General features: G+C 48.6%; 2 protein-coding genes across 8 annotated transcripts; one reads left to right on the top strand and one right to left on the bottom strand.

The window, feature by feature from the left end:
- Nucleotides 1-60: 60 nt before the first annotated feature.
- On the bottom strand, nt 61-6,470 carry LOC130518664 (transmembrane protein 100-like). 4 transcript variants are annotated; one of them, XR_008948128.1, is made up of 4 exons: nt 2,833-2,948; nt 1,997-2,476; nt 1,687-1,919; nt 61-1,120 (listed from the first exon to the last, which is right to left on the bottom strand). XR_008948128.1 is itself a non-coding variant. In XM_057021621.1 (3 exons), the coding sequence occupies exons 1-2, from the start codon at nt 6,350-6,352 to the stop codon at nt 2,008-2,010; spliced, it is 432 nt and encodes a 143-aa protein (XP_056877601.1). In that variant the 5' UTR covers nt 6,353-6,470; the 3' UTR covers nt 61-1,919; nt 1,997-2,007. The 4 variants fall into 4 exon arrangements, 3 of the variants coding, with proteins under 3 accessions (XP_056877601.1, XP_056877685.1, XP_056877477.1); XM_057021621.1 differs by lacking the exon at nt 2,833-2,948 and adding an exon at nt 6,333-6,470 and having other exon boundaries at nt 61-1,919; nt 1,997-2,419; XM_057021705.1 differs by having other exon boundaries at nt 61-1,919; nt 1,997-2,419; nt 2,833-2,962.
- ankfn1 (ankyrin repeat and fibronectin type III domain containing 1) lies at nt 4,682-23,607 on the top strand. Of its 4 annotated transcripts, XM_057020532.1 has the most exons (26): nt 4,682-5,015; nt 5,498-5,625; nt 6,296-6,544; nt 6,726-6,919; nt 8,233-8,474; nt 9,646-9,683; nt 14,550-14,681; nt 15,077-15,272; nt 15,507-15,717; nt 16,549-16,743; nt 16,840-16,953; nt 17,601-17,698; nt 17,811-17,901; nt 18,287-18,394; nt 18,837-18,936; nt 19,241-19,373; nt 19,470-19,586; nt 19,662-19,877; nt 19,951-20,117; nt 20,215-20,380; nt 20,509-20,677; nt 20,764-20,930; nt 21,077-21,299; nt 21,382-21,574; nt 21,661-21,713; nt 23,211-23,607. In XM_057020532.1, exons 2-26 carry the CDS (start codon nt 5,510-5,512, stop codon nt 23,375-23,377), a joined length of 3,855 nt encoding a protein of 1,284 aa, XP_056876512.1. In that variant the 5' UTR covers nt 4,682-5,015; nt 5,498-5,509; the 3' UTR covers nt 23,378-23,607. The 4 variants fall into 4 exon arrangements, with proteins under 4 accessions (XP_056876512.1, XP_056876429.1, XP_056876591.1 ...); XM_057020449.1 differs by having other exon boundaries at nt 4,683-5,015; nt 21,661-23,352; XM_057020611.1 differs by lacking the exons at nt 4,682-5,015; nt 5,498-5,625; nt 6,296-6,544; ... (1 more) ...; nt 8,233-8,474; nt 9,646-9,683 and adding an exon at nt 13,166-13,576 and having other exon boundaries at nt 21,661-23,352.
- Nucleotides 23,608-23,956: the final 349 nt, after the last annotated feature.

The following is a 23,956-nucleotide window of genomic DNA, read 5'->3' as shown; positions in this document are numbered from 1 at the left end:
GATTAAACAACTGTAGCGTTCATCTGCTGCACAAAAATCATATTATTTATCAGTCCTGTGTGGGTTTTAAAACAATTTAATGAAGAAAATGTCAGGATATGAACGTAACAGTCCACGTGTCGCAATATCATGCTTAACGCTAAGCTAGCATGAGTAGTAAATACAACCACCAGTCCACCGGTGTCCCATATTGCATCTTTTCTACCTGTAGGTGGCGCCCTGTCATTTCTGTCCTTATCTGGGGCTTCAGAGTTACATGACGTCTGTGTTGAACTTTGTTCTTGAAGGTTCTCAATGTCTGGAGCTCATGGAGAACAAAGACTTGCAGACAGGCCTCAACATCTGTCTAAATAAAGCTCAAAAAAAAAAAGAGGATATCCAGCTGTTGTAAAACAGATTCAGGAAACTGTTCTGCTGGCAGAGGCCTCCCAACTGTCCAGGTCAGGGGAAGGGGGTTAAAATAACAGAACCAGGGAAAACAAAGTGATAATAAAGAGAGGCGATACAGGACAAATATCTGGAACTGAGCTAGGACCAGATCAAAAGAGTCATGGCATATTTTATTTTGTCATGTGACTGATTTCTGTTTTGGGCTCCGAAGGACAAGTGGGGAGAAATATTTGAGATACAAAGCAAAAAGCAGGCTGTGCTAGCCCCCTTCTCTCAGGACAGAGATGGTCCTGGTTTAATCTGGATTCAAACCTGATCAGGGCTATACTCTGTTAGCCACCACTTAGCATCCAGATGTTCAGAACTCATTTGTGTGGAAGCCATTTTTATTGAGCTGACATGCGATCGGTTAGCATTAGCCTCTGTCTTTAATATTAGCTGAAGATTATTTAACATTTCCCTCCAGTTTCATCTGAAAGTAGCAAACATACACGATGCCCCCTGGTTTCTAAAATTAGACTTGACATCAAAAAGGTTTCCGTACATGAACATCCATCAGAGCTGGTCTGCTCTGAAGTCGACCTTCAGGTTCTGCTTCCTGTTATCCCGCTCGCCTTGTTTCATCGTGCCGTCTCTTTGCGTGCCAGGCTTGGGGTGAGCTGGTGAACGGGGATGAGGTGGGGTCACCATGTTGGAGGAAGGGAGGGAGGTTTGGGATTTCCCCTCTGATCTGTGTTCACAGAGAGGGCACGCGGTGAAACCATGTATACGTTCATGGTCACCCTCGCATGGCGCTCACATCTTCACTTCCTGGCGTGTTCTGATGACATCATTTAGTCCGTCAGTCCCCAAAGGATTAAAAATAAATACTTTTCAGCCCTGTTTTGGAGTTTAAAGCGGTCTTCTGTATGTTGGAGCGCTAATGTTCCTCCATAGCTGTCTCTACTAACAAATGTCATCTGTTGCTAGGCAACAGCAGCTCTTAACCTAAAATCAGTAAGAGATCATTCGTAAATATATATTAGCACAAATATATATGTGTATATATGCATATGTAAATGTTAAATTTATCAAAATTACGTGTTGAAAATCTGCTGTTTAATCCCAGTAAAGTGCAAACAGCTTGTGACAGTAAACAGAAAAGTACTTAGCCTTACTTTGGAGAGATTAGCTAGCTAGTATTTCATTTCTCGACATACGTCACCAGGAGACGACTTTGTTGAGTTCCATAAATGCATCTTCGGCTTTTTACAGAATACCACGAGAGGATACATTCAGGAAGCATCGGGAAAGTACCGTTAGAACTCAACGTTCGCCTAAATCCTCCTGACTGTTGAGAATTTGGATTCAACTCGTCGCCCCCTGTTGGCCGGCTGGAGTACTGTTTCTGAGCTCCTCCTGTGTCCGCGTCAAGCAGAATAAATGTTGGAATTTCTGGTCGACTCTTTTTAAAAAGTCTTTATGGTGATGAAGAGAGAGGCTGAAGTTGAGTGACAGCTGCTAAAGGTGTGTTTTTGGCTCCTCCCACCCTGTTTTAAAGAAAATAATAATCACACGTTATATTTTACGTATCAGTGACAAAATGACGGGACTTGATGAAGCTAACCTTCGAGCGCGTCAGGCCATGCAGTGCTCCTGGCTGACCACAAGGGGCGTCCGACTCTCCCGCCGTTTGTTTTTCTTCTTCCTGCGTTTGAGCCTCCAGCAGAGGGCGCTGGAACCCAGCAGAACCAGTCCAGCGCAAAGCAGAACCAGGCCCAGAATCGCGATGACTGAGTCGTGCGAGTTGAAGGCGTAAGCCACGGCTGTCACCACCACGCCGGCGACCAGGACCACCGCGCCGAACGGGACGGTGCAGCGGTAACAGGAGCCCTCCGTCCCGCCGGTGGCCGCCAGCAGCTGGCTCTCATTGACGTAGGGGACTCTTGTTGTCACCAGGACAACGCGGTCCCTCCTGGGCTTCTCTGACAACGCCGAGGTCTTCACGGCGCACCGGGGGATCCTGTGGAGGTCGTCCAGTGTGATCTGACTGGGCAGGTAGAGGTGTGCCATGTTGGTCAGCAGCAGCCAATCACAGCACAGCTAGCTGAAACAGCACCCAAATGCATTCTATCTTATTTAAACTTTTACTTTAAAGCAGTTTTGTTTGTTGAAACGATGTTTTTAATTCTGTTTAGACTTCATTAGATTTCACTAGCTATCCAGTAATAATAAACTGAGTCACGTGATCACGATTGCGCCTCAAATTTAGCCTTTTGGTGACATTTTTCCAAAGAGCAACGTGAAAACAAATATTTTTGTCCAGAACATAAACACATTCAGATCTGAAAGCTTAAACTGAAACCAAACAACTTATCACATAATAACAATATTCTATACAACACGGTGATGTTGATCGGAAAATGAACATCGTCAACTCAAAGACAGAAAAACAAAACTTACAGAGAGCAGATCCTCATCTTCAACTCTGCACAAAGAAACGGCCCTCAAAACACCAGGGGCGGGACCACCATCGCCAGGTCACGCCCCGGGTCCGCCCACCCCATAACGTTTAACTCTTTCCTGAATCAGTCTGATTTCTTCCAATGAACTGTTATACATCAAAAACAGGCAGATGCACCCCACAGACTGCTTCCTGTTTTAATACCAGTCTGAACCGGTAACTTCCCTTTTGTAGTTTTAAAAAAAAATTCATTTACTAAAGAGCAGATATTGAGGCAGATCCATGGATGCTGCTGAACCACTTCCTGTTCTGGTCCATTTTTCTGGATGATGATGGACCCAGGCCTCTGGAGACCTGCTCCCTGGCTTCCTGTCAGCAGCAGATGTTTTACACTGTGATGATGGTCTTCCTCTGCGCTGCTTCCTGTCAGTACAGGTGCATTTGTGCTCTGGCTTCTCACACAGGCCAGGGTTGCGGTTCTGTCCGACAAAGGTGCAACGACAGCTCTGCAGCGGTTCTGTATCTGCCTCGGGGCTGCAGCATTTCAGGAGGAAATGAAAACATAAGGGAAACCAGAAAAGAGTCCCACCAGTTATTAAGCAAAGATGGCTGCAACAGAAACATTGGGATAGAAGATCATGCTAAGCCTGTTGGAACAGGGTGAAGACTCGGATATGTACCATAACCGCCCATTAGGGGGAACTACTACGTGTTTTAAGAGTAACTAAAGGGCTCGTGTTGCAGAGGGACTGGGCGTGTCCCAACTGCTGCACTAGCCCCGCCCACAATCATGGAATTTGTTGAGGTTCCATCCTGGACGCATTTCAGCCCAAACCCAGGGGTTTAGTCCCTCTTTAAATAGATAGAGAGAGAGAGACGGGGAAAAAGAAAACATGAAACTTGGGTCTGAAGGGCGTTCTTGTTTCTCTGTGACACAAACATCACTTTTCACTCAGATTTAAACTTGCCATTTTTCCTGCACTTGGCACTTTTTGATTGCGTTTGCCTTAAGCAGCACGAGGGCAAGAACCTTCACAGTTCTAAAAGAATGACCCTTTACTGACTCGTTAGAACAGAACACGGTCAGAACCTCGTCAGAGACCCTGAGAACTTAAACCAAGGAGAACCTCAAGAAGAGCGCCTCCCTTTCGATCCTTGGTTTCTGCTGCCACCTAGTGGTGAGAACAAGGACGACATCACAAACAACATCAACAACAATAACAACATCCCGTTCAGCAATCTTCTCCACTCAAATCCATATTGAAAAAAGCAAAACCGTCTCCAGATCATCTCTGAGATGTTCCCACAGCTGGATTGAAGCCCACCTGTGGTAAATCCAGATTACTGGATTTATAAAGACACATGGAATCTGTCAATAAGGGTAAAAACCAAACCACGAGGTCAGAATAATGACCAGAGGTCAGAGACGGGATCACCCAGGCACAGATCAGCTGGGGCCTTTCTAACAATGATTCCAAACCCGACCAGGGACATCCTGGAGGCTCAAACTAACACCAAGCCAACAAACTCTCCTGGTTGGCATCAATAATGCATCTCTGGCCGGATTCGAATCTCTTTATCTGCCTCAGGGGGGTTGAAAAAAAGTGCGTTTCTCTCTGATGTTTGAGGTCAACAAGCATAATTAGTCTTCCTTCATTCCTCTGCAGCCTCAAACATCCACTTCCTGCCTCTTATCTCTCCTTTCCCCATGAAAGAAGCCCATCTCTGCACTCATCCTTCATTCTTTCCACCATCCCTCCCTCCTTCCCTCCCTCCCTCTCTCCCCACTTTCCTTCTTTTTTCTTCTTCCCCCTCTTTAATTGTTCTTCCCTCCCACTCGGGTTTTCACTCCTCTTCCTGTGCTTCTCCCCCCCAATTCTTTCCGAAATCTTCTTTTCTCCTGTCCATCTCTGTCGAACCCGGTTTGGCTGGTTTTGGAGCTGGACTTCCCAGTGTTCTGATCCGGTTCTGAAGCCGGTTCGGGTCAGAGGGGACAGATGTTGAACGTCACGGAAATGTGATCTCGGCTCGGCTCGGCTCGACCCGGAGGGAACGCGATATTTTGGGTATATTCGGGGTTTTTTTTTTTGAGGGGGGTGATCGGGTGGTTCTGGTCCGGGCGGAGAGACGGGAGAAAACTCTTTATTGCTGCAGGGAAAAGCTGGTTTGGAAATAAAAGACGGTGAGTTTCTGACTGTTGCCGGCTGTTGCTGATGTTGCTGCTGTCGCCACTTTAGCTCCATCCGTCAACTAACTAGTCCTTCATCAACGATCACCAGAACCTCGGAGGAAGGAACAGAACGGCTGAGAAATGCATTTTAAAAGCTGATATGATGAGTTAGTGGCTGGTTGTGAGCAAACTCGTTTCTATGGTCCAAATCCAACAAAGTAACACCTGATGTGGCCACATGGGAACCTGCTTAACCTTAAACTTTAGAAGATTACATTTGTTTAACACACATCACTTTAATCAATTGTTAATTATCTGCATGCTATGTGCAGCCTAATTAACCAAGAGTGTGTAATAAGTTAAACTGGAGCAGCCAATCATGCTGATAGAGTGACAGCAACATAGTTAGCACTGGCTAGCATCAGCTAACTTAAATGTATGAAGTTGGCTTTGTGTGGTGGTGCTTGTGTTAGCTGTCTGAACATCCTGCACAGACATGGCTGAAGATGTCCGTGGATTCTGAGAATTCCTTCCTCCTACCGACGCCTCAAGACTCGAGGACTTCCTGTATCTTCCAGGCCACAGAGGAGAGAGATGAAGCCCCTGGAGGGGGCGAGGAGAGGTAACAGCACCTCGTTGCCCGATGAGAAGTTTTTAAGTATTATGCTGGCGGCTGAAATTTATCAATGTGACTCTGGCCCATCGGCTTTAATAGCCCATAATCATAAACCATGGAGATTTTAGCCTACAGTGCAGTTTCACCTGTTGGGCCAGATGAGTCTCTGGCTGCTCTGAGCCCAAACATCACTTCCTTCCTTCTACAAGACTTCTGTGGGATTTCTTTATTAATTATCTGGCAACACTGGTGACCTGGAGCAGCTCAGCCACGGCTGAGGGATGGACGGCACGTGAGAGTATTTTTACGGGTGTTATTAAACATCTGGCTGCTGCACTTCAGCCGTATTTGTGGCGTTTGACTCTCCGCCCCCTCTGACTTTGGTCCGTCCCGGGATGTGAAGGGAATGTCTGACTTGTTAGCTGCTAACTGCTGTGTTCGCCAGGTGATTGATGATTGTATCTCAGAGTTAATTGCTGCATTTATTCATCTGTTTTCATCAGACATCTTATATAATGTGTCCCACACAAAGCTTGAAACGACACACAACAAACCAAAAACCGTCGTGTACTGAACGCTACCTGAATGACCTATAGGTCATAAGCCCCTCCCACTCCATATGGACATGAGTCGCGTGTTCATGTTGTAGTTTTGAGTTACAGTGTTTGTGCCGCAGCGTCCTGGAGATGTTGAGTTTCTCCAAGTTCTCTGACCTGGAGACGTGGCTCTGCATGCCGTCGTCGTTGCTGCTGCCCGGACCTCTGGAGTCCACCCGCACCTCCTCCTCCTCCTCTTCCTCCTCTTCCTCCTCACACGCACCCGGTCTCTCCTCCCGTCCTGTCTCCTGCTCCTCCTCCAGCTTACCCACCTCGGACTCCCGCCGCTCCACCTACAGCGAGCCAGCAGAGGGCGACGCGGCGTTTAGGTCAGTCAGTAACATTCAAAGTGTTTGTTTGTCATCAGATGCTCTTTCAAGACGCCATGTAAGTCATTCAGAGCGACTACGGCAGCCCGAAAGGGTCAAAACAGTCAAGCTGAAAGCTCTGATGGCCTTCAAACTGACCATCACAATGACATCACAATCGTTTGTTCTTGACTCGCTGCAGGTCTCCAGACTTCCTGACATTAGTAAAGGAGATGCCATCACTGGCCACACCCCCTGCCCCTCTTCTCTCCTCCACCCCTTCTTCCACCGGGCCAGGCTCAGTGACCTCAGCTGCGGACGCCCAAGGCGGGGTCAACATCAGGAAGCGGCGGCGGCTGGCCGCCAGTCCAGGTGGCCTCCACTGGAACTCTGCAGGTAGGCTGACTGTCCAGGACTTTTCAGACCAACACAAGTGTGGCAACACCCTAAGATCCTGTTTACACTGTCTGGGGACTTCACTTCCTGTCTCTAGCTCCACCCTTTTGGAAAATGTTAATGAGCTTCCTGATTATAAAATAGAGACTGAGTTCAGTAAAAACAGGCCTCTAACCTCTGAAGTGAATAATAACAACACCAAGAGGTTGGTTCTCTCCTAGTTCTCCCCAGGTTCTCCCCAGGTTTTCTCCTGATTCTCTCATTGTTCTCCCCAGGTTCTCCTGGTTCTCCCCAGTTTCTCTCCTGGTTCTCCCCAGGTTCTCTCCTGATTCTCTCCTTGTTCTCCCCAGGTTCTCTCCTGGTTGTCTCCTGGTTCTCCCCAGGTTCTCCCCAGTTTCTCTCCTGGTTGTCTCCTGGTTCTCCCCAGGTTCTCTCCTGGTTCTCCCCAGGTTCTCCCCAGGTTCTCCCCAGTTTCTCTCCTGGTTGTCTCCTGGTTCTCCCCAGGTTCTCTCCTGGTTCTCTCCTGGTTCTCCCCAGTTTCTCTCCTGGTTGTCTCCTGGTTCACCCCAGGTTCTCCCAGGTTCTCTCCTGATTCTCCCCTTGTTCTCCCCAGGTTCTCTCCTGGTTCTCCCCAGGTTCTCTCCTGATTCTCCCCTTGTTCTCCCCAGGTTCTCTCCTGGTTCTCCCCAGGTTCTCCCCAGGTTCTCTCCTGATTCTCTCCTTGTTCTCCCCAGGTTCTCTCCTGGTTCTCCCCAGGTTCTCCCCAGTTTCTCTCCTGGTTCTCCCCAGGTTCTCTCCTGATTCTCTCCCTGTTCTCCCCAGGTTCTTCCCGGTTTCTTCCTGGTTCTCCCCAGGTTCTCTCCTGATTCTCTCCTTGTTCTCCCCAGGTTCTCCCCAGTTTCTCTCCTGGTTGTCTCCTGGTTCTCCCCAGGTTCTCCCCAGGTTCTCCCCAGTTTCTCTCCTGGTTGTCTCCTGGTTCTCCCCAGGTTCTCTCCTGGTTCTCCCCAGGTTCTCCCCAGTTTCTCTCCTGGTTGTCTCCTGGTTCTCCCCAGGTTCTCTCCTGGTTCTCCCCAGGCTCTCTCCTGATTCTCTCCTTGTTCTCCCCAGGTTCTCCAACAACCTCCCGCAGTCACTCATGGTTGATGTCTCTAAATTGACTGCCTCTTTCTATCCTGGATAAGATTCTGGTTCTGATGCAGACAAAAGATTCGCTGATCCTATTGCCTGTGTATGTGTGTGTGTGTGTGTGTATGAGTGTGTATGTGTGTGTGTGGTGTACAGTGACACCCGTGTCTCTGGTTTCTTTCATCCAGGTTTGGTGCAGCGAGACCTGTGGTCACCTGAGCGCTCTCCGGTGTCGGGGCGGATTGGAGGAGGAGCGGGGAACCTCCCCCCGCCTGAGGGAGGCGCGCTGATGTGCGCTGGCGAACGAGTGATGCTGAGGAAGACTGTTTCAGTGGATGAGCAACTGCTGCAGGTGGGAGGCGGAGAGCAGCCCCACCTGAGACTGTTGAGGCGCCTGGAGAGAGGCCACAAGAAGGCGTGCAGCGTCCAGGTGAGCACGGGGCCACATGTACCACATGTGGGTTTGCTCTTCTTCCCTTGGGATGTCCAGATCCATCCGAGCGCAGCGATCCAGCCGGGATTTCTATCGCTTTTCACCAAGTCAAGTGAAAGCGTTGTTTACCTGGTAGGACAGAAAACCCGGCTGGCGTTGAGGACTGGATCTGGCACCCCCTGTTTTATAGTCATGAGTTGAGTTTTGGTGGATGGTTTCATGACTGATCAAACTTTTAAGCTTCACCATTTTACTGCTAACTCGCTAACGTTAGCGCTAAAGTGGTCATGAAACTGTTGCTTGTCAACGATCAGAATGTAACCTCGCAACGTGACCTCGTTACTGTACGATGCAGCTATTTAACGTGTCATCATGCTGCGCTGTTTTATTGCTCAGGCGGGGGTCAATGTTCCCGCTCAGGTGCGTCCTGTTCTGGTGAGCAGAACCTGAGTGGCAGATGAAGACCTTCTGCTCCAGTGTCTGTGTAAATAATAGATTCCCAGGTAACGGCGGCAGCTACGGGACAGCGCAGAAACGCAAGCACGCTGCTCAGATGGAAAGTTTCCCAGGAGCCTCCGGTGTTTACCTGGCCAGCCGCAGTGGCAGGTGGCGGGCATCAGCTCGGCCTCATCAATTACTCATGAGCTCTTCATGACCGAGGTTCTGTTTCACAGCACGTCCTTCATGAAGCTGAACAATCTGATTATTGGTCGGATGAAATGATCAATAGTTCACAGCTCTGATACCATCGGGGATGAACGGACGTTGACCCGTGATGGATGGATGGATGGGTGGGTGGATGGATGGATGGATGGATGGGTGAATGGGTGGATGGGTGAGTGGGTGGATGGGTGAGTGGATGGGTGGGTGGATGGATGGGTGGATGGATGGGTGAGTGGGTGGATGGATGGGTGAGTGGGTGGATGGATGGATAAGTGGATGGATGGATGGGTGGGTGGGTGGATGGATGGATGGATGAGTGGATGGATGGATGGATGAGTGGGTGGATGGATGGATGAGTGGATGGATGGATGAATGAGTGGGTGGATGGATGGATGAATGGATGAATGAGTGGGTGGATGGGTGGATGATGCAGATGTGCCCTCTGCCCTATCTGTCCATAAAGTTCCTGTAGGGTCTTTACGTCATGTCTTCTGTCTCCCTGCAGAATTTGGGAACGTCCCCTCAGTACGACAACAGGAAAAAGTGAGTCTTCCTTCCTTCCTTCCTTCCTTCCTTCCTTCCTTCCTTCCTTCCTTCCTTCCAAAAAATGTAATTGCATTTATTGAGTTCCATGATGACACAATAAAAGAGAATTGATTACTAACTGTTTAACTTCACTGTACAAGTGAGACTGGGAACAGCTGCTGGTTTCTGTGGAATTAGACTGGTTAGATGTATGTGATGAAGATGAGGATGATGAAGTTTGGTGATCCCGGTGGTGGTGATGATGGTTATGTGATGAAGGTGGTGATGTGTTGAAGATGATGATGATGGTGGTGGGGATGAAGATGAGGATGATGGTGCCCATGGTGGTGGTGATGATGGTGATGATGATGATGACGACAGTGATGCTGGTGATGGTGACAGTAGTGGTGGTGATGAAGATGATGGTAACCATGGTGGTGTTAATGATGACGACAATGCTGGTGATGTAGTGATGAAGATGATAGTCATGATGATGGTGTTATTTGGTGATAGTGATGAAGATGATAGTCATGATGATGGTGTTATTTGGTGATAGTGATGAAGACGATAGTCATGATGATGGTGTTATTTGGTGATGGTGGTGAAGAGGAAGATAACCGTGGTGATGGTGATGATGATGATGACGACAATGCTGGTGATGGTGGTGATGAAGATGATAATCATGATAATGGGGTTATTTGGTGACGGTGATGAAGATGATAGTCATGATGATGGTGTTATTTGGCGATGGTGATGAAGATGATAATCATGATGATGGTGTTATTTGGTGATGGTGGTGAAGATGATAATCATGATGATGGTGTTATTTGGTGATGGTGATGAAGATGATAGTCATGATGATGGTGTTATTTGGTGATGGTGATGAAGATGATAGTCATGATGATGTGTTATTTGGTGATGGTGATGAAGATGATAGTCATGATGATGGTGTTATTTGGTGATGGTGATGAAGATGATGATGGTGGTGATGAGGAGCATGAAATCATGTCGGAGCACTGTCTTTACAACAGTTGCATTATTTAATTTTCCTGCTACACTAGAAACACACACGCACACACACATTATTCTTAATTGCTACCCTGTGTGCGTTGCCATGGTGACTAAAAAGAGGAAAGGCAGGTTCAGAGCAGTTTTATTGTTGTGCTGTGCCTCCTTAAATGTAACTGCAGCCTCCATGTTAACAGTGAGACATGGGGAAGACTTCACCTTTTACTTTAGGAACTACGATCAATCTCGTCAATAAATAAATGGAACTTAAGAGGACGGGATGGACAGTGGACATCGGACAAACGGTCCTCTGTCTCAATGGTCCAGTTTTCGTTTTCTTTTCGCTGCCATGGAGGGAACTTCTTCATGGGTTGTTCTGGTCGCTCTCATCAGCTGTATGTGTGAGGAGCCCCTAAAAATCAGGAGCGTTGTTCGTTGCAATCCCAACACACACACACACACACACACACACACACACCCACACACACACACACACACACACACACACACACACGTTACCTGTTACCCGGCAACAGTCCTGTGGTCAAATACCTTTTACCTAACACGCACACGGTGACCATGAAAATACAGTGATCCCTCGCTATATCGCGTTTCATCTTTCACGGCTTCGCTGCTTCACGGATTTGACAATGTTTCCAACCTTGTATTACTAGATTAAAATTATTGTTTTAAACAAATTTTGGGCTTTAAAACAGGTTTTGATTTTTGGTTTCATTCTATAGTTCAGTATTGCATTGTAAAATAATAAAAAAAATGAAGCTGACTACTTCACGGATTTCACTTTTCGCGTGTTATTTTTGGAACGCAACTCCCGCGATAAACGAGGGATCACTGTACACTGAAAACATCATCGCACTGATGAAGATGCCTTTCATTCATCCTCTTCCTCATCTCCAACACAGAGCTGCTGAAGGGTCAAACGTTGCCTTCTAGATGTTTTTATTTCTCAGGATTCTGATGCAAAAAGGAGTCTTTTCGCTCCTTTAATCACTTATTTGCCATCATTTGTCAACGTTGAATTAGTTGTTGGGATGTTTTGTTTATTTACATCCCAACAGCGCGTTGTGACATCATTGTTTTCCACGGATGTCTTCACCAAAGTCCTCAGCAGCAGGTTGAAGCCCAACTGTCTCTTCACTGTTTCCACATCACTCTTCCTCACTTGTTGCTCTTCACATATAACCATGGCAACAGCAGCCAAGGAGCAACCGCTCCTGCTGTGGCCAAGATGCTCTCATCCCTTCAGAATGTCTTTAAAATGTATACGATGGTCCTCATTATGTAGCGTGTCCCAGAACACACACACTCATACACAGTGATACACAAACACACACCTGTCGGGTAGATTAGATGAAAATAAGGCTGAAAACTTTTTGGGGTATTTTTTCTGCTGAGGCCCCTCCAGCATCGGCGAGGAGTAGCAGAGCAACAGTCTGAGGGTGGACGGGGCACAACAGTCCAGATGGTCGCCTCCTCACTTTCACCCCCTCCTTAGCGTCTCCCCCTCACTCTCTGCTCCTCACCATCACTTCCTCATACTCACCTCCTCTTCCTCCTCCTTACACGTGCCTCTTTGCTCTCAGCTCCTCACGTTCACCTCCTTCCTCTCACTTTTTCACCCGCACGTCCTCATCCTCACCTCCTCATCTTCACATCCTTACAGTCACCTCCTCATCTTCACCTCCTCACACAGTCACTTCCTCATCCTCACCTCCTCACAAAGTCACCTCCTCACCCTCACGTCCTCAGACACAGTCACCTCCTCATCCTCACTTCCTCATCCTCACGTCCTCACACAGTCACCTCCTCATCCTCACATCCTCACACAGTCACCTCCTCATCCTCACCTCCTCATCTTCACCTCCTCACACAGTCACCTCCTCATCCTCACGTCCTCACACAGTCACCTCCTCATCCTCACCTCCTCATCTCACCTCCTCACACAGTCACCTCCTCATCCTCATGTCCTCAGACACAGTCACCTCCTCACTTCCTCATCCTCACCTCCTCACACAGTCACCTCCTCATCCTCACCTCCTCATCCTCACCTCCTCACACAGTCACCTCCTCATCCTCACTTCCTCATCCTCACCTCCTCACACAGTCACCTCCTCATCCTCACTTTCTCATCCTCACCTCCTCACACAGTCACCTCCTCATCCTCATGTCCTCAGATATAGTCACCTCCTCATCCTCACCTCCTCACACAGTCACCTCCTCATCCTCATGTCCTCAGACATAGTCACCTCCTCATCCTCACCTCATGTCCTCAGACATAGTCACTTGCTCATCCTCACCTCCTCACCTCATGTCCTCAGACATAGTCACCTCCTCATCCTCACCTCCTCACCTCATGTCCTCAGACATAGTCACCTTCTCATCCTCACCTCCTCACCTCATGTCCTCAGACATAGTCACCTCCTCATCCTCACCTCCTCATCCTCACCTCCTCACCTCATGTCCTCAGACATAGTCACCTCCTCATCTTCACCTCCTCTCCCTCATCTCCCCTGTGTCTCCTCAGTGAGGAGAAACTTCTCCCCCACACGCTCATCTCCTCAGTTGCTCCCAGCTGCTGCCCCTCCTCCATCAGTGTTTCTCAGTGTTTCTTTTGCTCTCTCTCAGCTGCATGTGTGTGTGTTTGCGTGCGTGCGCGCGTGCGCGCGCGCGTGTGTGTGCGCTGGCTGCGTTGTGATGTGTTGGACACTAAACTGCTGTACAGTTGCGTCAGTTTGAGCCGGAGCTCAGGAGTAAGGAGCAGCTGGCGGCATTCCACAGCAGAAGGAGCGAGGCTGCAGGAGGATCTGCACAATTCTAGAGCTGATCCTGTAGGGAGGAGGTGTAAGATGCGCTCCAGGATCCCAGAACCTCCAACCTTCAGAGTGAGTCACATGTGAGCAGTTTCCACATGGGTTCTTACTCCACATGTGTTCCTGGACTGAGGTGTCTTCTGGATTCTGCTGCTGCTGTTACGGAGGAGGAATTCTGAGCTGGATCCTTAGATCTTAAACAGCCAACATTACTGTAGCATTGCAGATGTGTGTGTGTGTGTGTGTGTGTGTGTTTGCTGTGTAACGTCACGCACTAATTCAACAGTAAGTGTGTTTCCATGCCCATCTAACTCGGATTACGCTTCTTGCTCGATTGGCGTGAACAATTTATGCAACCGGACTTTTTGTCCACAATCCAGTTTGCTGTAGTCGGATTATGGGTGGAGTCCACCCACGTCCCCCCGCCCGCTAGGTGGCGAGTTTCAGAGTTTCGCTGTTTAACTTTGTTGTTCCACGCCGGTTGGTGTCATAAGGAAGTCGGGAAGGTAGCAACGACTGCTAAATGGACGAGTTTCCGCGTCAGTAACGCCGTGGTTCGCTAACTTCCTACCGGTTGTTACCGCACAGAGCAGATTGTTTGTAAACAACGTGGTGGGATGCTTTGGCATGTGCTGGTCATGCACTCATATATCGACTTCCCCTATCTGGGGGTGTTAGTCCGACTTTGTTGGAGTTCTCTGGGCCAATTTTCGTTTTTTCTTGCGTGCACTTAAACGCACCATATTGGTTATTGTGAACCATCACGGTTGATTTGTTGGAGTTCTCTGGGCCAATTTTCGTTTTTTCTTGCGTGCACTTAAACGCACCTTATTGGTTATTGTGAACCATCACGGTTGATTAATCATCGATTTATTTTCAGTGTCAAAATGTAAAATTTTCTGACCGTTTGTTCTTTCCTCTCTGAAATATGAATGCATATTTTTCACCCACGAAGAAAATAAAATGTCTTTTTGACATCATTTTGTAATAATAATTAATTAGGAAATCGTGTGTGTGTGTGTGCATTTATGTTTGTGAGAGACAGGTCTGACAGTAAGGTGTATCGGTTGGCTCAGAGGTGGAACCTAAAATCAGGACCTGGAGATGTTCTGATGCAAAACTCAAATCCCCTGCTGATTTACACGGGAACCCAGCGAACGTCTGCGAGCCTGGACAGGTGACAAACACACACACACATCCCTTACACTCAAAATTCACCCATGAGCCTCAGCTACTGACACCATATATGTGTGTGTTCTTGTATTTGCTACATGTTGAGTACCAAACTTGCATTCTACTAGTGATGTGAGGACATTTTTGGAATGTGAGGACATTTTGGCTGGTCCCTCCAACTTAAAAGGAGTGTGAGGGTTAAGACTTGGTTTTAAGGTTGAGGTTAGAATGTTCTGGTTGGGGTTGAGAGGTTAGTTGTGGTGGTTGGGGTTAGGCGCTGGGCAATGTGTTATGAAGGTCCTCACAATGATACAAGGATGTCTGTGTGAGAAAGATCGCGTCCATGGTTGGTGATTGTTGTCATTATTTCCTTCTGTGTTTGTTTCCTTTGGGTCTCAGGCGCCTCCCAGGCCTGATGAGCCAGCAGAAGCAGAACTTGCACTTGACCCAGGACAGGAAGTGCCCTGGTGGTCCCACCTCCCCCAGTGCCGCCAAACGCCTCTACAGGAACCTATCTGAGAAGCTGCGAGGGAGCACCTCCTCTTTCGAGGACACGCACTTCTTTGGAAAAATGGACCGCCTTCGCAAAGGTTCGGTGAGTGTTTAGAGAAATGAGGTTTATGAGGATCTTGCAGGAGCTCTTCCAACATGGGGTCATTAGGTCAACCAGCTAGGTTTATTTTAGAGTGTAATAGTTTTAGAAGACAGTAAAGGAGGTGAATGTTCCCTCCATATAGATGAAGATCAGCTGGATCTATGCCATATTGGAAATGTCCAATCAGACCCTGTCTAGGTCATGTGACCGTGACGTAATCTGACCGTGTTTCAGACCATGCCCAGTAACGAGATGCTGCTGGAGGCTGTAGAGCAGCAGGACCTGGACTCGGTTCAGATTCTCCTGTACCAGTTTTCAGCCGAGGACCTGGACTTAAACACCCCTGACAGTCGGGGCCTGACGCCGCTCGACATCGCCATCATGACCAACCACATACCCATCGCCAAGCTGCTGCTAAAGGCTGGTGCTAAGGAGAGTCCACACTGTGAGTCCAGCATATTACAACATTAACGTATTTAATATTGTACACCGGGGGCACCGTTTCTCCCAACGACACTCTGTTTATTTGCTTTCTGGTTGCATGTTCTCCCCTTGTGGGTTCTCTTTGGCTACTTCCTCCCACTGCTTAAAGACGTGCAGAAATTGGCCTTAGGTGTGAATAGTTGTTTGTCTTTGTATCTTAGCCCTGCAAAGAGGCTCTTAAACTTTCATGGCGATTCTCTGATTTCTCTCGACCTGCTCTGAACGCAGCGCTAACAGCTTTTGGCTGAGAGGACAGCAGCGTTGCTGACTCCTGGCACGTGTTGGACCCATCGTGGGGTAAAAACTTGGTCAGCAACTAATGCGAGTTACAAAATCCACCATCGAGGAGCCTTAATCGCCAACGCTGTGGCTATGTCGTTCAGCTCGCCGGTTTAATATGCAACACGTTGAAGCCTATTTTAGAAGTTTATTTCTGTCCAAACACACATTTGTTGAGCTTCGTTTGTTAATAATACATAGATAGATTTTGGTACCGGCGAGAGTACCATCTCCTACCAGCAGGGGGTGCTGCAACACCCACCATCCCCACTTCCTTGTTCTCTCAGTTTAATTGCTTTTTTGGGTGTTGTAGTTGCTGTCCGTCCACAAATTTAAGAGCAGTAGTTTCTGTTACTAGGAGCAGGTCTGACATTGAGAGGTAAACCACTGACTCCACACTAGCAGAATCTTCGGGAGTCTTCAAAGCTCACGCAGTCAATATAATGTTGCGGAAACATGCTAGCCAGGACAACCATATGACAGCTCTTAACTAGCTGGGTGTGGTTTGTTGCAGTTGTGAGTGTGGAGAGTCGTGAGGCCCACCTGGACATGTTGGTGCTGGAGGCAGCTCAAAGGACGGCAGACCTGGCTGCACGTGCGCAGCGTGATGGCCTTTCAGCGGAGGCGTGTCAGAAGGACGAAGGCCTGCAAACATGGGAGTGGAGGACAAAGCTATATAAGCGCATGAGAATGGGCTTCCAGCATGCACGTGAGAAGTCATTGCCCCATCCTGGCTTTTCAGAGGGAGTCTATAATGAGTGCTGTTGTGGAGCAACTAATAAATTCATTTTTTTCCCCTTTTCAGGTGCCCCAGAGGCCCCGTCTATGGTGCGTTTGAGTGTCAGCAGTAGCACCACGCTAACTGTTAGCTTCCAGGAGCCTCAGTGTTTCAACTCCTCTGTGATAACCAAATACAAAGGTATTGCTCAGATAGCAAGGTAACACGTGTTTCTTGGGCTTTTGTGAAGAGTATCGTTTAGTTTCACCCCTTTCGCCCCCAAAATACAGCATCTCAAACTTCTAAACAAAGGTTTAAGGTTTGCTTTATTGTCAATTCTGCAGCATGTAGAGGTCTGAAATATGGTTACCTTAAAATTCCACCTCAGTAGTGCAAAAATAAACAATAAACAAGAGAACTGGGCAAAAATAGCACCAAAATAAGAATAATAAGACAGGACATAAACGTAAAACATCAAAATATGTTAGATGTGCAAATGCACGCAGTGGGGTGGTCCGAATTTAGATCTACGTCAAAGAGCTCTACTCTCAAAGAGGAGTTCAGCCATTTTTGTCCTTGTTGATGTTCGACTCCACATTGAGCCTTGATTTTCTATTCCTGGTTTATCGAATCGTTGGTGCATTACATGAAGACTTCCTCTTCTGAGTGAATAAAGTCTATTTTTCCTACAACCATACGTTAAACACAGGTGATTGAAGATCGTGTTTGTGATTATTTTACCAGAATCTGAAACATTTTAGGGACCAGCAGAGCATTTAACTTTTATTTTGTTCTGCATGTGTGTGTGTGTGTGTGTGTGTGTGTGTGTGTGTGTGTGTGTGCTGCAGTGGAATGGAGCTGTCTGCAGGATTTCTCCCTTCTTGCCGGAGATGTGCTGCTGGACAACCTGCAGAGTCTAAAGTGTACCATCAGCGGGCTCACCACGGTAACAGTCCTGTTCTCCTCACATTCCAGCAGAAGTTAGAGCTTCGGCGACCTTTTTAAAAATGATTCTTCGTGGCATTTAATGATCTGGACGTGTTTGTTCAACACCTCAGGGTCGGCGGTATCATGTGCGCGTGTCGGCCTACAACATGAAGGGTTGGGGTCCCCCAGCAGCCTCCTGCCCCCCGTCAGCGGCTCCATCCAGTGAGTCTCACCTCGCTACAGATCCGTACTGTCTCTCTGACAAGAGGTGATGGATCAGACAGACTGGATCATAATTTGTTGGAGAGATTCTTGAAAGATGAAGATTTTTGTGTTTACTGTCAGTTTTCCGCAATGAAGCTGATGCTTCTCTGTTGTAGAACCTCACTCTCATCTCCGTCACGACTCGCAGCATCTGAACACGGTGTCCTTGAGCTCCTTGTCCGTGTGTGTGTGTGTGTCCGTTTGTGTCTGTGTGTGTGTATGTGTGTGTCTCGAAGCGTCCTCAGATCTGCACCCAAAAAAATTACCTTTTCTCTCAGGGCACAGTGTCTTTCAATGACTTATCATCTTCATTATCTAACAGAAGTCATTCTTTTGTGTTCAGATTGGAGAGAGAGCGATGGCCGAGAGCCAAAGAGGCGAGGCCGCATCGAGGCCATGGAGCGCCTCCTGCAGCAGGTGCGAGCGGCTCATACCCACTACTGCTGCGGAGGTGAGTCTGGCTGCATGCAGGTGTGGCAGTAACATGTCCATCTTAAAGCCTTGTTGTTATTATTTTCATGTTTACCAGTCACCTTTTGCTCCAGGTGGCTTGTTCATGCAAAAGATGCTGACTGCTGTTAGCATAGAGTGTTGCTAACATGAAAGCAGCTCCTCCTCTCCTAGCCTTCCATTTGTGGGTTTGTAGCATTGTTCCCGTTGCCGCCAGCAGAAAAACAACTTGGCAGCATGTGTATCAGATTATTTGATCTTTATTGGACCAGTTCTTCCCTTGAGATTAGATCTCTTTTGCGAGGTAGAGCCGGCCAACATGTTTGTATGATGGATTTGTGCTCTGACATCAGAACAGCTGGGTCGACGACAGACAGCCGATTGGCTCATTCAGCACCAGCCGACTGCAGACATAGTTATGTTTTTGCTTCTCTTGTTTTTAGATGTGTCAAAACTACAGAACACGAGCAGGAAGCAGTCGGTGTCCAGAAGTCTAAAACATCTCTTCAACAGCTCCAACAAATTTGTAAAAACCCTGAAAAGGTTTGTGATGCGTCTCCTCCTCTGCACAAAGTAGTCCCTGGCAGATACAGCATTTCTCAGTGAGCATCCACAAGTTGACATTTTGGACTTTATTGATAATATTCGTCATACAAAGTTCAAAAGCGGTCCCAAAGTTCTCATTAAAAGTCAACTTTTGATAGGGAAAAAATGCAGCCCACAAAACTAACTGAAATTCCTTTTGTGACAAAAAGGAAGTTGATTTCTCCAGTCTGTCAGAGACAGAAGCGAGAGCTCTCATGGAGGACAAGACGAAGGTAACATTAAACGGAGCTTGTGTGTGCAGGGGCGTTTACCTGGCGGCCATTTTCTACTGTCAGGACAGCTTGTTGGTGACATCAGAGGACCAGATTCCCATTGTGGAGGTGGATGACTCGTATAGCAGCAGCCTCATGCACGACTTCCTGTGGTTCACCAAGGTAACGAGGTCTCCCTCTGCGGCGGTGACGTCGTCACGCTCCACTAAGCATAAGAATGGTAACGAAAACGCCCGACATTGTTTTCTGCGTTTGCAGCTGTCTTGCATGTGGGAGGACGTGCGATGGCTCAGACAGACCACCTCCGTGTCCACGTCGGCTTCCTCCGCGTTACAGATCCGCCACAAGCTGCTGACGGCCGCCGGACAGCTGCAGGTCAGCTGTGACGTCATCGGCTGCTCCGCCTGTGCGTTACGTCCTAACAGCAACGGTGTCGTTCTCCTCCCGCAGAGCATGCTGGGAACTCACAACCTAGGCCGTGTCCACTATGAGCCGATCAAAGATCGTCACGGCAACGTTCTGTTCGTCACCGTCCGCGACACAGAGAGTCATCCCTCGGTGTTCAGCGGGAAGTGGATGCAAGTGAGCAAGCTGCAGAGCCAGCGGAAGTCCATGTCCACGCCCGAGGAACCCTACGCACTCGACATCCTCATCATCACCATCCAGGTGAGGAAGAACGCCGCGCCACTGCTTCCTGATGACATCTCATTCTCACACTAACAGTAAATGCGTGCTGCAGGACTTGGTGGCGTTCCACCGGCACAGTTCTAAACAGCTCACCCCGGGTCTCTACCTGGGCTACCTGAAGCTCAGCAGCTCTGTGGACCAGATCAGGGTCCTGGTCTCCCAGCAGACCCCCAATGTGCTCTGTCACAGCCGCATCCGAGACAACGCCAACGTGTCCAGGTAATGTCACCATCCCGTGTCAGGAGGAGGGTGTTTGAATCTGTCTGAAAGTGTTTAACTCGCATTTCTGCGTGCGCTTGGTGTGTCTGGTCTTCAGAGAAGAGTGGGATTGGATCCAGAAGCTGTCAATCACAGGTGAAGAGGGCAAAGAGATGAGTGAGGAGGCGGGGCTTCAGATAGAGAGCCACGTCCCTTTACTGTATTATGAACTGCAGTCAGCGATCAAAACCCTGCTGAAACACCTCCACCTGCGTCTGGAACAGGTCACTCACACACACACACACACACACACACTCTCACATCTATCCTGTATATGGGTGTGTTTTGATACATTTGACCGCGTCCGTATGTGTGTGTTTTTGTATGTATGTGCACGTGTTCGTGGGTGCAGGCCCGTGACTTCCGTCTCTACAGTCAGGAAGTGGTTGAGCTCGCTCACGGCGTCTCCCTCCTGCTGTTGCTACCTGCGGCGGACAGCGTTTGCTCCGCCCCCGGGCAGTCCAACCTCTACACCCCGTTGTCAGGCTTCCTCCGCCTCCCGCTGCAGATGTTTGAAATGGGTAACGCACACGCGTGCACGCCTTCAGACTAACCTCGCGACGCCCCACCTTGGCTGCGACCTCCATCCCTTCTTCTCTTCCTTCAGTTCATTTCTACACCTACAAAGAAAAGTTCATCAGCCTGTACTGTCGTCTGTCCTCCGTCCTCGACCTGGATGCCCTGATTACCCAGCAGGCACTGCGAGAAGCCATCACTGACGATGAGGTATCCACAGCCAAACAGAAGCATCAGCTCATAGTCGACTTCATCCAGGTGAGATACTTTAAGGTTCATTACCGCCAACTACTGGCCTGGCGTGTGTACTACAGGTAGATTGTGTACCATCCCTGGTCGTCTGCACGGGGAACTGTTTTGTTAATGGGGGCATTAATTATTACGTCGTGCTCGTCATCCTGCAGCAGCTTGACGAGATGCGGCGCGATCTCCGTTGGATCACCGACGCCTTGCAGTACGCTCGCTACAAGAAGCCTCACAGTGGTGTCCCCATCCCCCGCCTGGTGGACACCAAAGCTCCAGACTGTAACTCCAGCCAGGACACGAGTGACTCCACATCTTCAGCAATGGAGTACATGGCCTCGCCCTCGCCCTCCCCCAAACTTGACAGGCGGAAAACCATCAGCTGTGAGTCGCTACCGCAGCCTGTTTGTTTTCAATTGGTTGTCCTTTTTAGCGCGTGAAGCAAATCTGACAACTCTGCCATCAGACTCTCTGCTGGGTTCAGACGAAGACGGGTCCTCGGAGGTTTTTCTGCCAGCGGACAGCGACTACGACTCCAGCGACGCCCTGAGTCCCCGTGACTTGGACCTGCTCTACTCGCCCCCGCAAGATCTTTCCCAGCAGGCCTTGCACTTGCTGGGCGGCAGTGCGCCAGATGTCCTCCAGATCCACGAGCTCAGGTGGGTTCATTAACAGATCTTTGGTTCAGGAAAACGTCAGTGTTCTCCTCGTTCTCAGTGCCGTCTTCTCTGTCTTTCTCACACAGTGTCTGTCCCCCCAAAGAACTCGCCGTGCTACCGGTCACCACGGAGTCAGGAGGTAAAGACTCACCTTTGTCCCGTCTCCGCCACTCCCCCTCTCTGTCCAAAGACTTTGCTCCTTCTTGCTGCTCCCCATACAGTCCCTTAAGCCCGGTCTTGTCTGATGCGACAAAAACTCTGGAGGGCCTGTCCCTCTCAGAAAACCACCAGGAGGCAGTGACTCCCCTCAGGACCTCTGCCAACCCCCCCACCAAAAGAAAGCTTCTGTCACGGAGTCACCGAGGTCAGTACTTTAGTGGGCCCCACCGTTGGCTCAGGGGCCAAAGCGGAGAGTGCTACAGTGGCTCTTTATCTGAGGGTACCTACACCAAACAGGTGGACCCAGGCTTGCCCCCATCCAGCACCACATACGTAAGTCACGCCTCCTGCGTCCTTGAGAGCCGGAAGGGTCGGCACAAGGAGCTGCGACCTCACGTCCGCAAGATCTTTGTGGAGGCCTGTAAAACATCATCATCAAGCCATATGAGCGATGGGGAGACGGCCACGCAGGAGGAGGCTGGAGGGGAGGAGCCAGAGGGGGCTTCTAACCAGGAAGTGGACTCAGATGACCAGACCAATGCCCAAGTGTCAGAGATCCTCAGCAGCACACTGTAATAGCAGACAGGTTCTGATGTCCCGGATAAATCAAAGCTACTCTAGGCTACAGGTTCTGGTTCTGAACCAAATCCAGATTTCATTTAAAATGGTTGGTTATGGGACACCTGTCTAGTAGCTAATATCTGCCATGGCTAACCATCACTTGCAACATTTGCTGCAGCTAGCTAATATCTGAGTGTTTTAATGCCACGTTTATCCTGTTTATCCTGACAAAGGTCTGCCAGAGCAAGCCACAACTAATACTGTGTGTTTTTTGTTGAGCTCGTCTCTTTTTGTTGCCGTCTGGGTCACTGCACGCAAGATGGCGTCGACTGTTAGAGACAAATCGGATGGAGTTTGCACAGGTTGACTGTTAATTACAAAACAAGGGTTGAAGCTGCGTCGGTTTTCTCACCACACGATGTTTCACAGCTCATAGCTGCAACCTAAACAGGCAGAGGAGTTTGTGGGTGTTACCAAGGAACTGACCCAGCTGGGGAGAGATCAACAGTTACCAGGGAGGTCATGGACATGTACAGTGGCATGCAATCGTTCAGTTTGTCCAGTGTCACACCTTGTAAAGATCTTTGTAGCCAGTCAAGAGGTCTTTGGCTCTTCTTTGTGGGGGTTTTCATCCACGAAGGTCTTCCCGAGCTGCCTTGCTGCTCTTTTCCACAGCTTTCCAGGGATAGTTTGGGCCTTGAGACTAAAGGTCACATTCAAACCTCCAACTGGCCCTGCTTCAGGTAGTCCATTGTGGATTTTGAGGAATGTTTAGGACCATCCACTTGTAGAAGCCATCTTCAGATTGTCCCCTAGATAGATTCCTGGGCTTTTGGATGCAGCACATCCCAAAGTCTGGTGTTCTAAATGAAATTCTGTGCCCTACGTTCTTCAAACAATACTTTGATCATTACAGCCAGAGGATGTCCAGAGGACTTGTTCTCTTCAGTGAAGGTCAGAGATGTGCAGATGGGGCTCCAGAGTCTGGCAACATGTCCTGGAGGTGTTTGCAGTCAAGCAACGGACCAGACTTGCGAGGGGGAGGGCAAACATCATCGCCACGGCGGCCGTCAGCAGTGGTAGGTGCATCTGCTGTGGGAGACATTGGCTCATGTTAATGAACAGACTCACTCATACTTTTGCTGCAGTCAGAGCCGTGGAATTTGCTTTCTGGGAATTCTCAGATTCAAATTATTGTATTTTATTTCATTTGTATTTTTTTTTGTTTATTTATTTGGCTTTGTTTGTAATGGACTGTTATCAATGTGTTTGTATTGTGGCTGAATTAACTCATAAATGGCTGAGTTTTTCTATTCTGGTGGCTCTTGATTGGGGGGGGGGATCTCTGACCTTTAGCCCACTGAGACCAGGTCCTCAGCCAGTTAATCGCCCACCCCTAGTTGAAGTCACCGGAACCAGACCAACGAAATCTACATGATAAAGTAATACAAAACATTATTTTCCAACAAAAAAACTGTCGCTGGTCTGAAGATGGAACTGACTTTTCCCCTTTTGTGTTCTGTAGTTGCGATTATTAAAAGAGAATTTCTGAGACTTTGATCAATAGACTGATCAGAACAAGACTGTTGAAATCATTACAGGTAAATATGTACACGCTCGCAAATCAAATTGCCACTCTCACCTTTTAAGGAAGAAATTCTT

Source organism: Takifugu flavidus, chromosome 1, assembly GCF_003711565.1.
Source record: "Takifugu flavidus isolate HTHZ2018 chromosome 1, ASM371156v2, whole genome shotgun sequence".
Taxonomy (NCBI): domain Eukaryota; kingdom Metazoa; phylum Chordata; class Actinopteri; order Tetraodontiformes; family Tetraodontidae; genus Takifugu; species Takifugu flavidus.
The sequence above is the reverse complement of the archived record's forward strand: the minus strand, read 5'-3'. Positions and strand labels throughout refer to the sequence as shown.

Coding starts and splice junctions, on each gene's coding strand:
- LOC130518664 (XM_057021497.1), bottom strand. CDS start 2,442: ATGGCACACCTCTACCTGCCCAGTCAGATCACACTGGACGACCTCCAC.
- ankfn1 (XM_057020449.1), top strand. CDS start 5,510: ATGTCCGTGGATTCTGAGAATTCCTTCCTCCTACCGACGCCTCAAGAC. Junction 15,718..16,548: donor TGCTAAGGAGAGTCCACACT/GTGAGTCCAGCA, acceptor GGTTTGTTGCAG/TTGTGAGTGTGGAGAGTCGT. Junction 21,300..21,381: donor CAGGCGGAAAACCATCAGCT/GTGAGTCGCTAC, acceptor CTCTGCCATCAG/ACTCTCTGCTGGGTTCAGAC.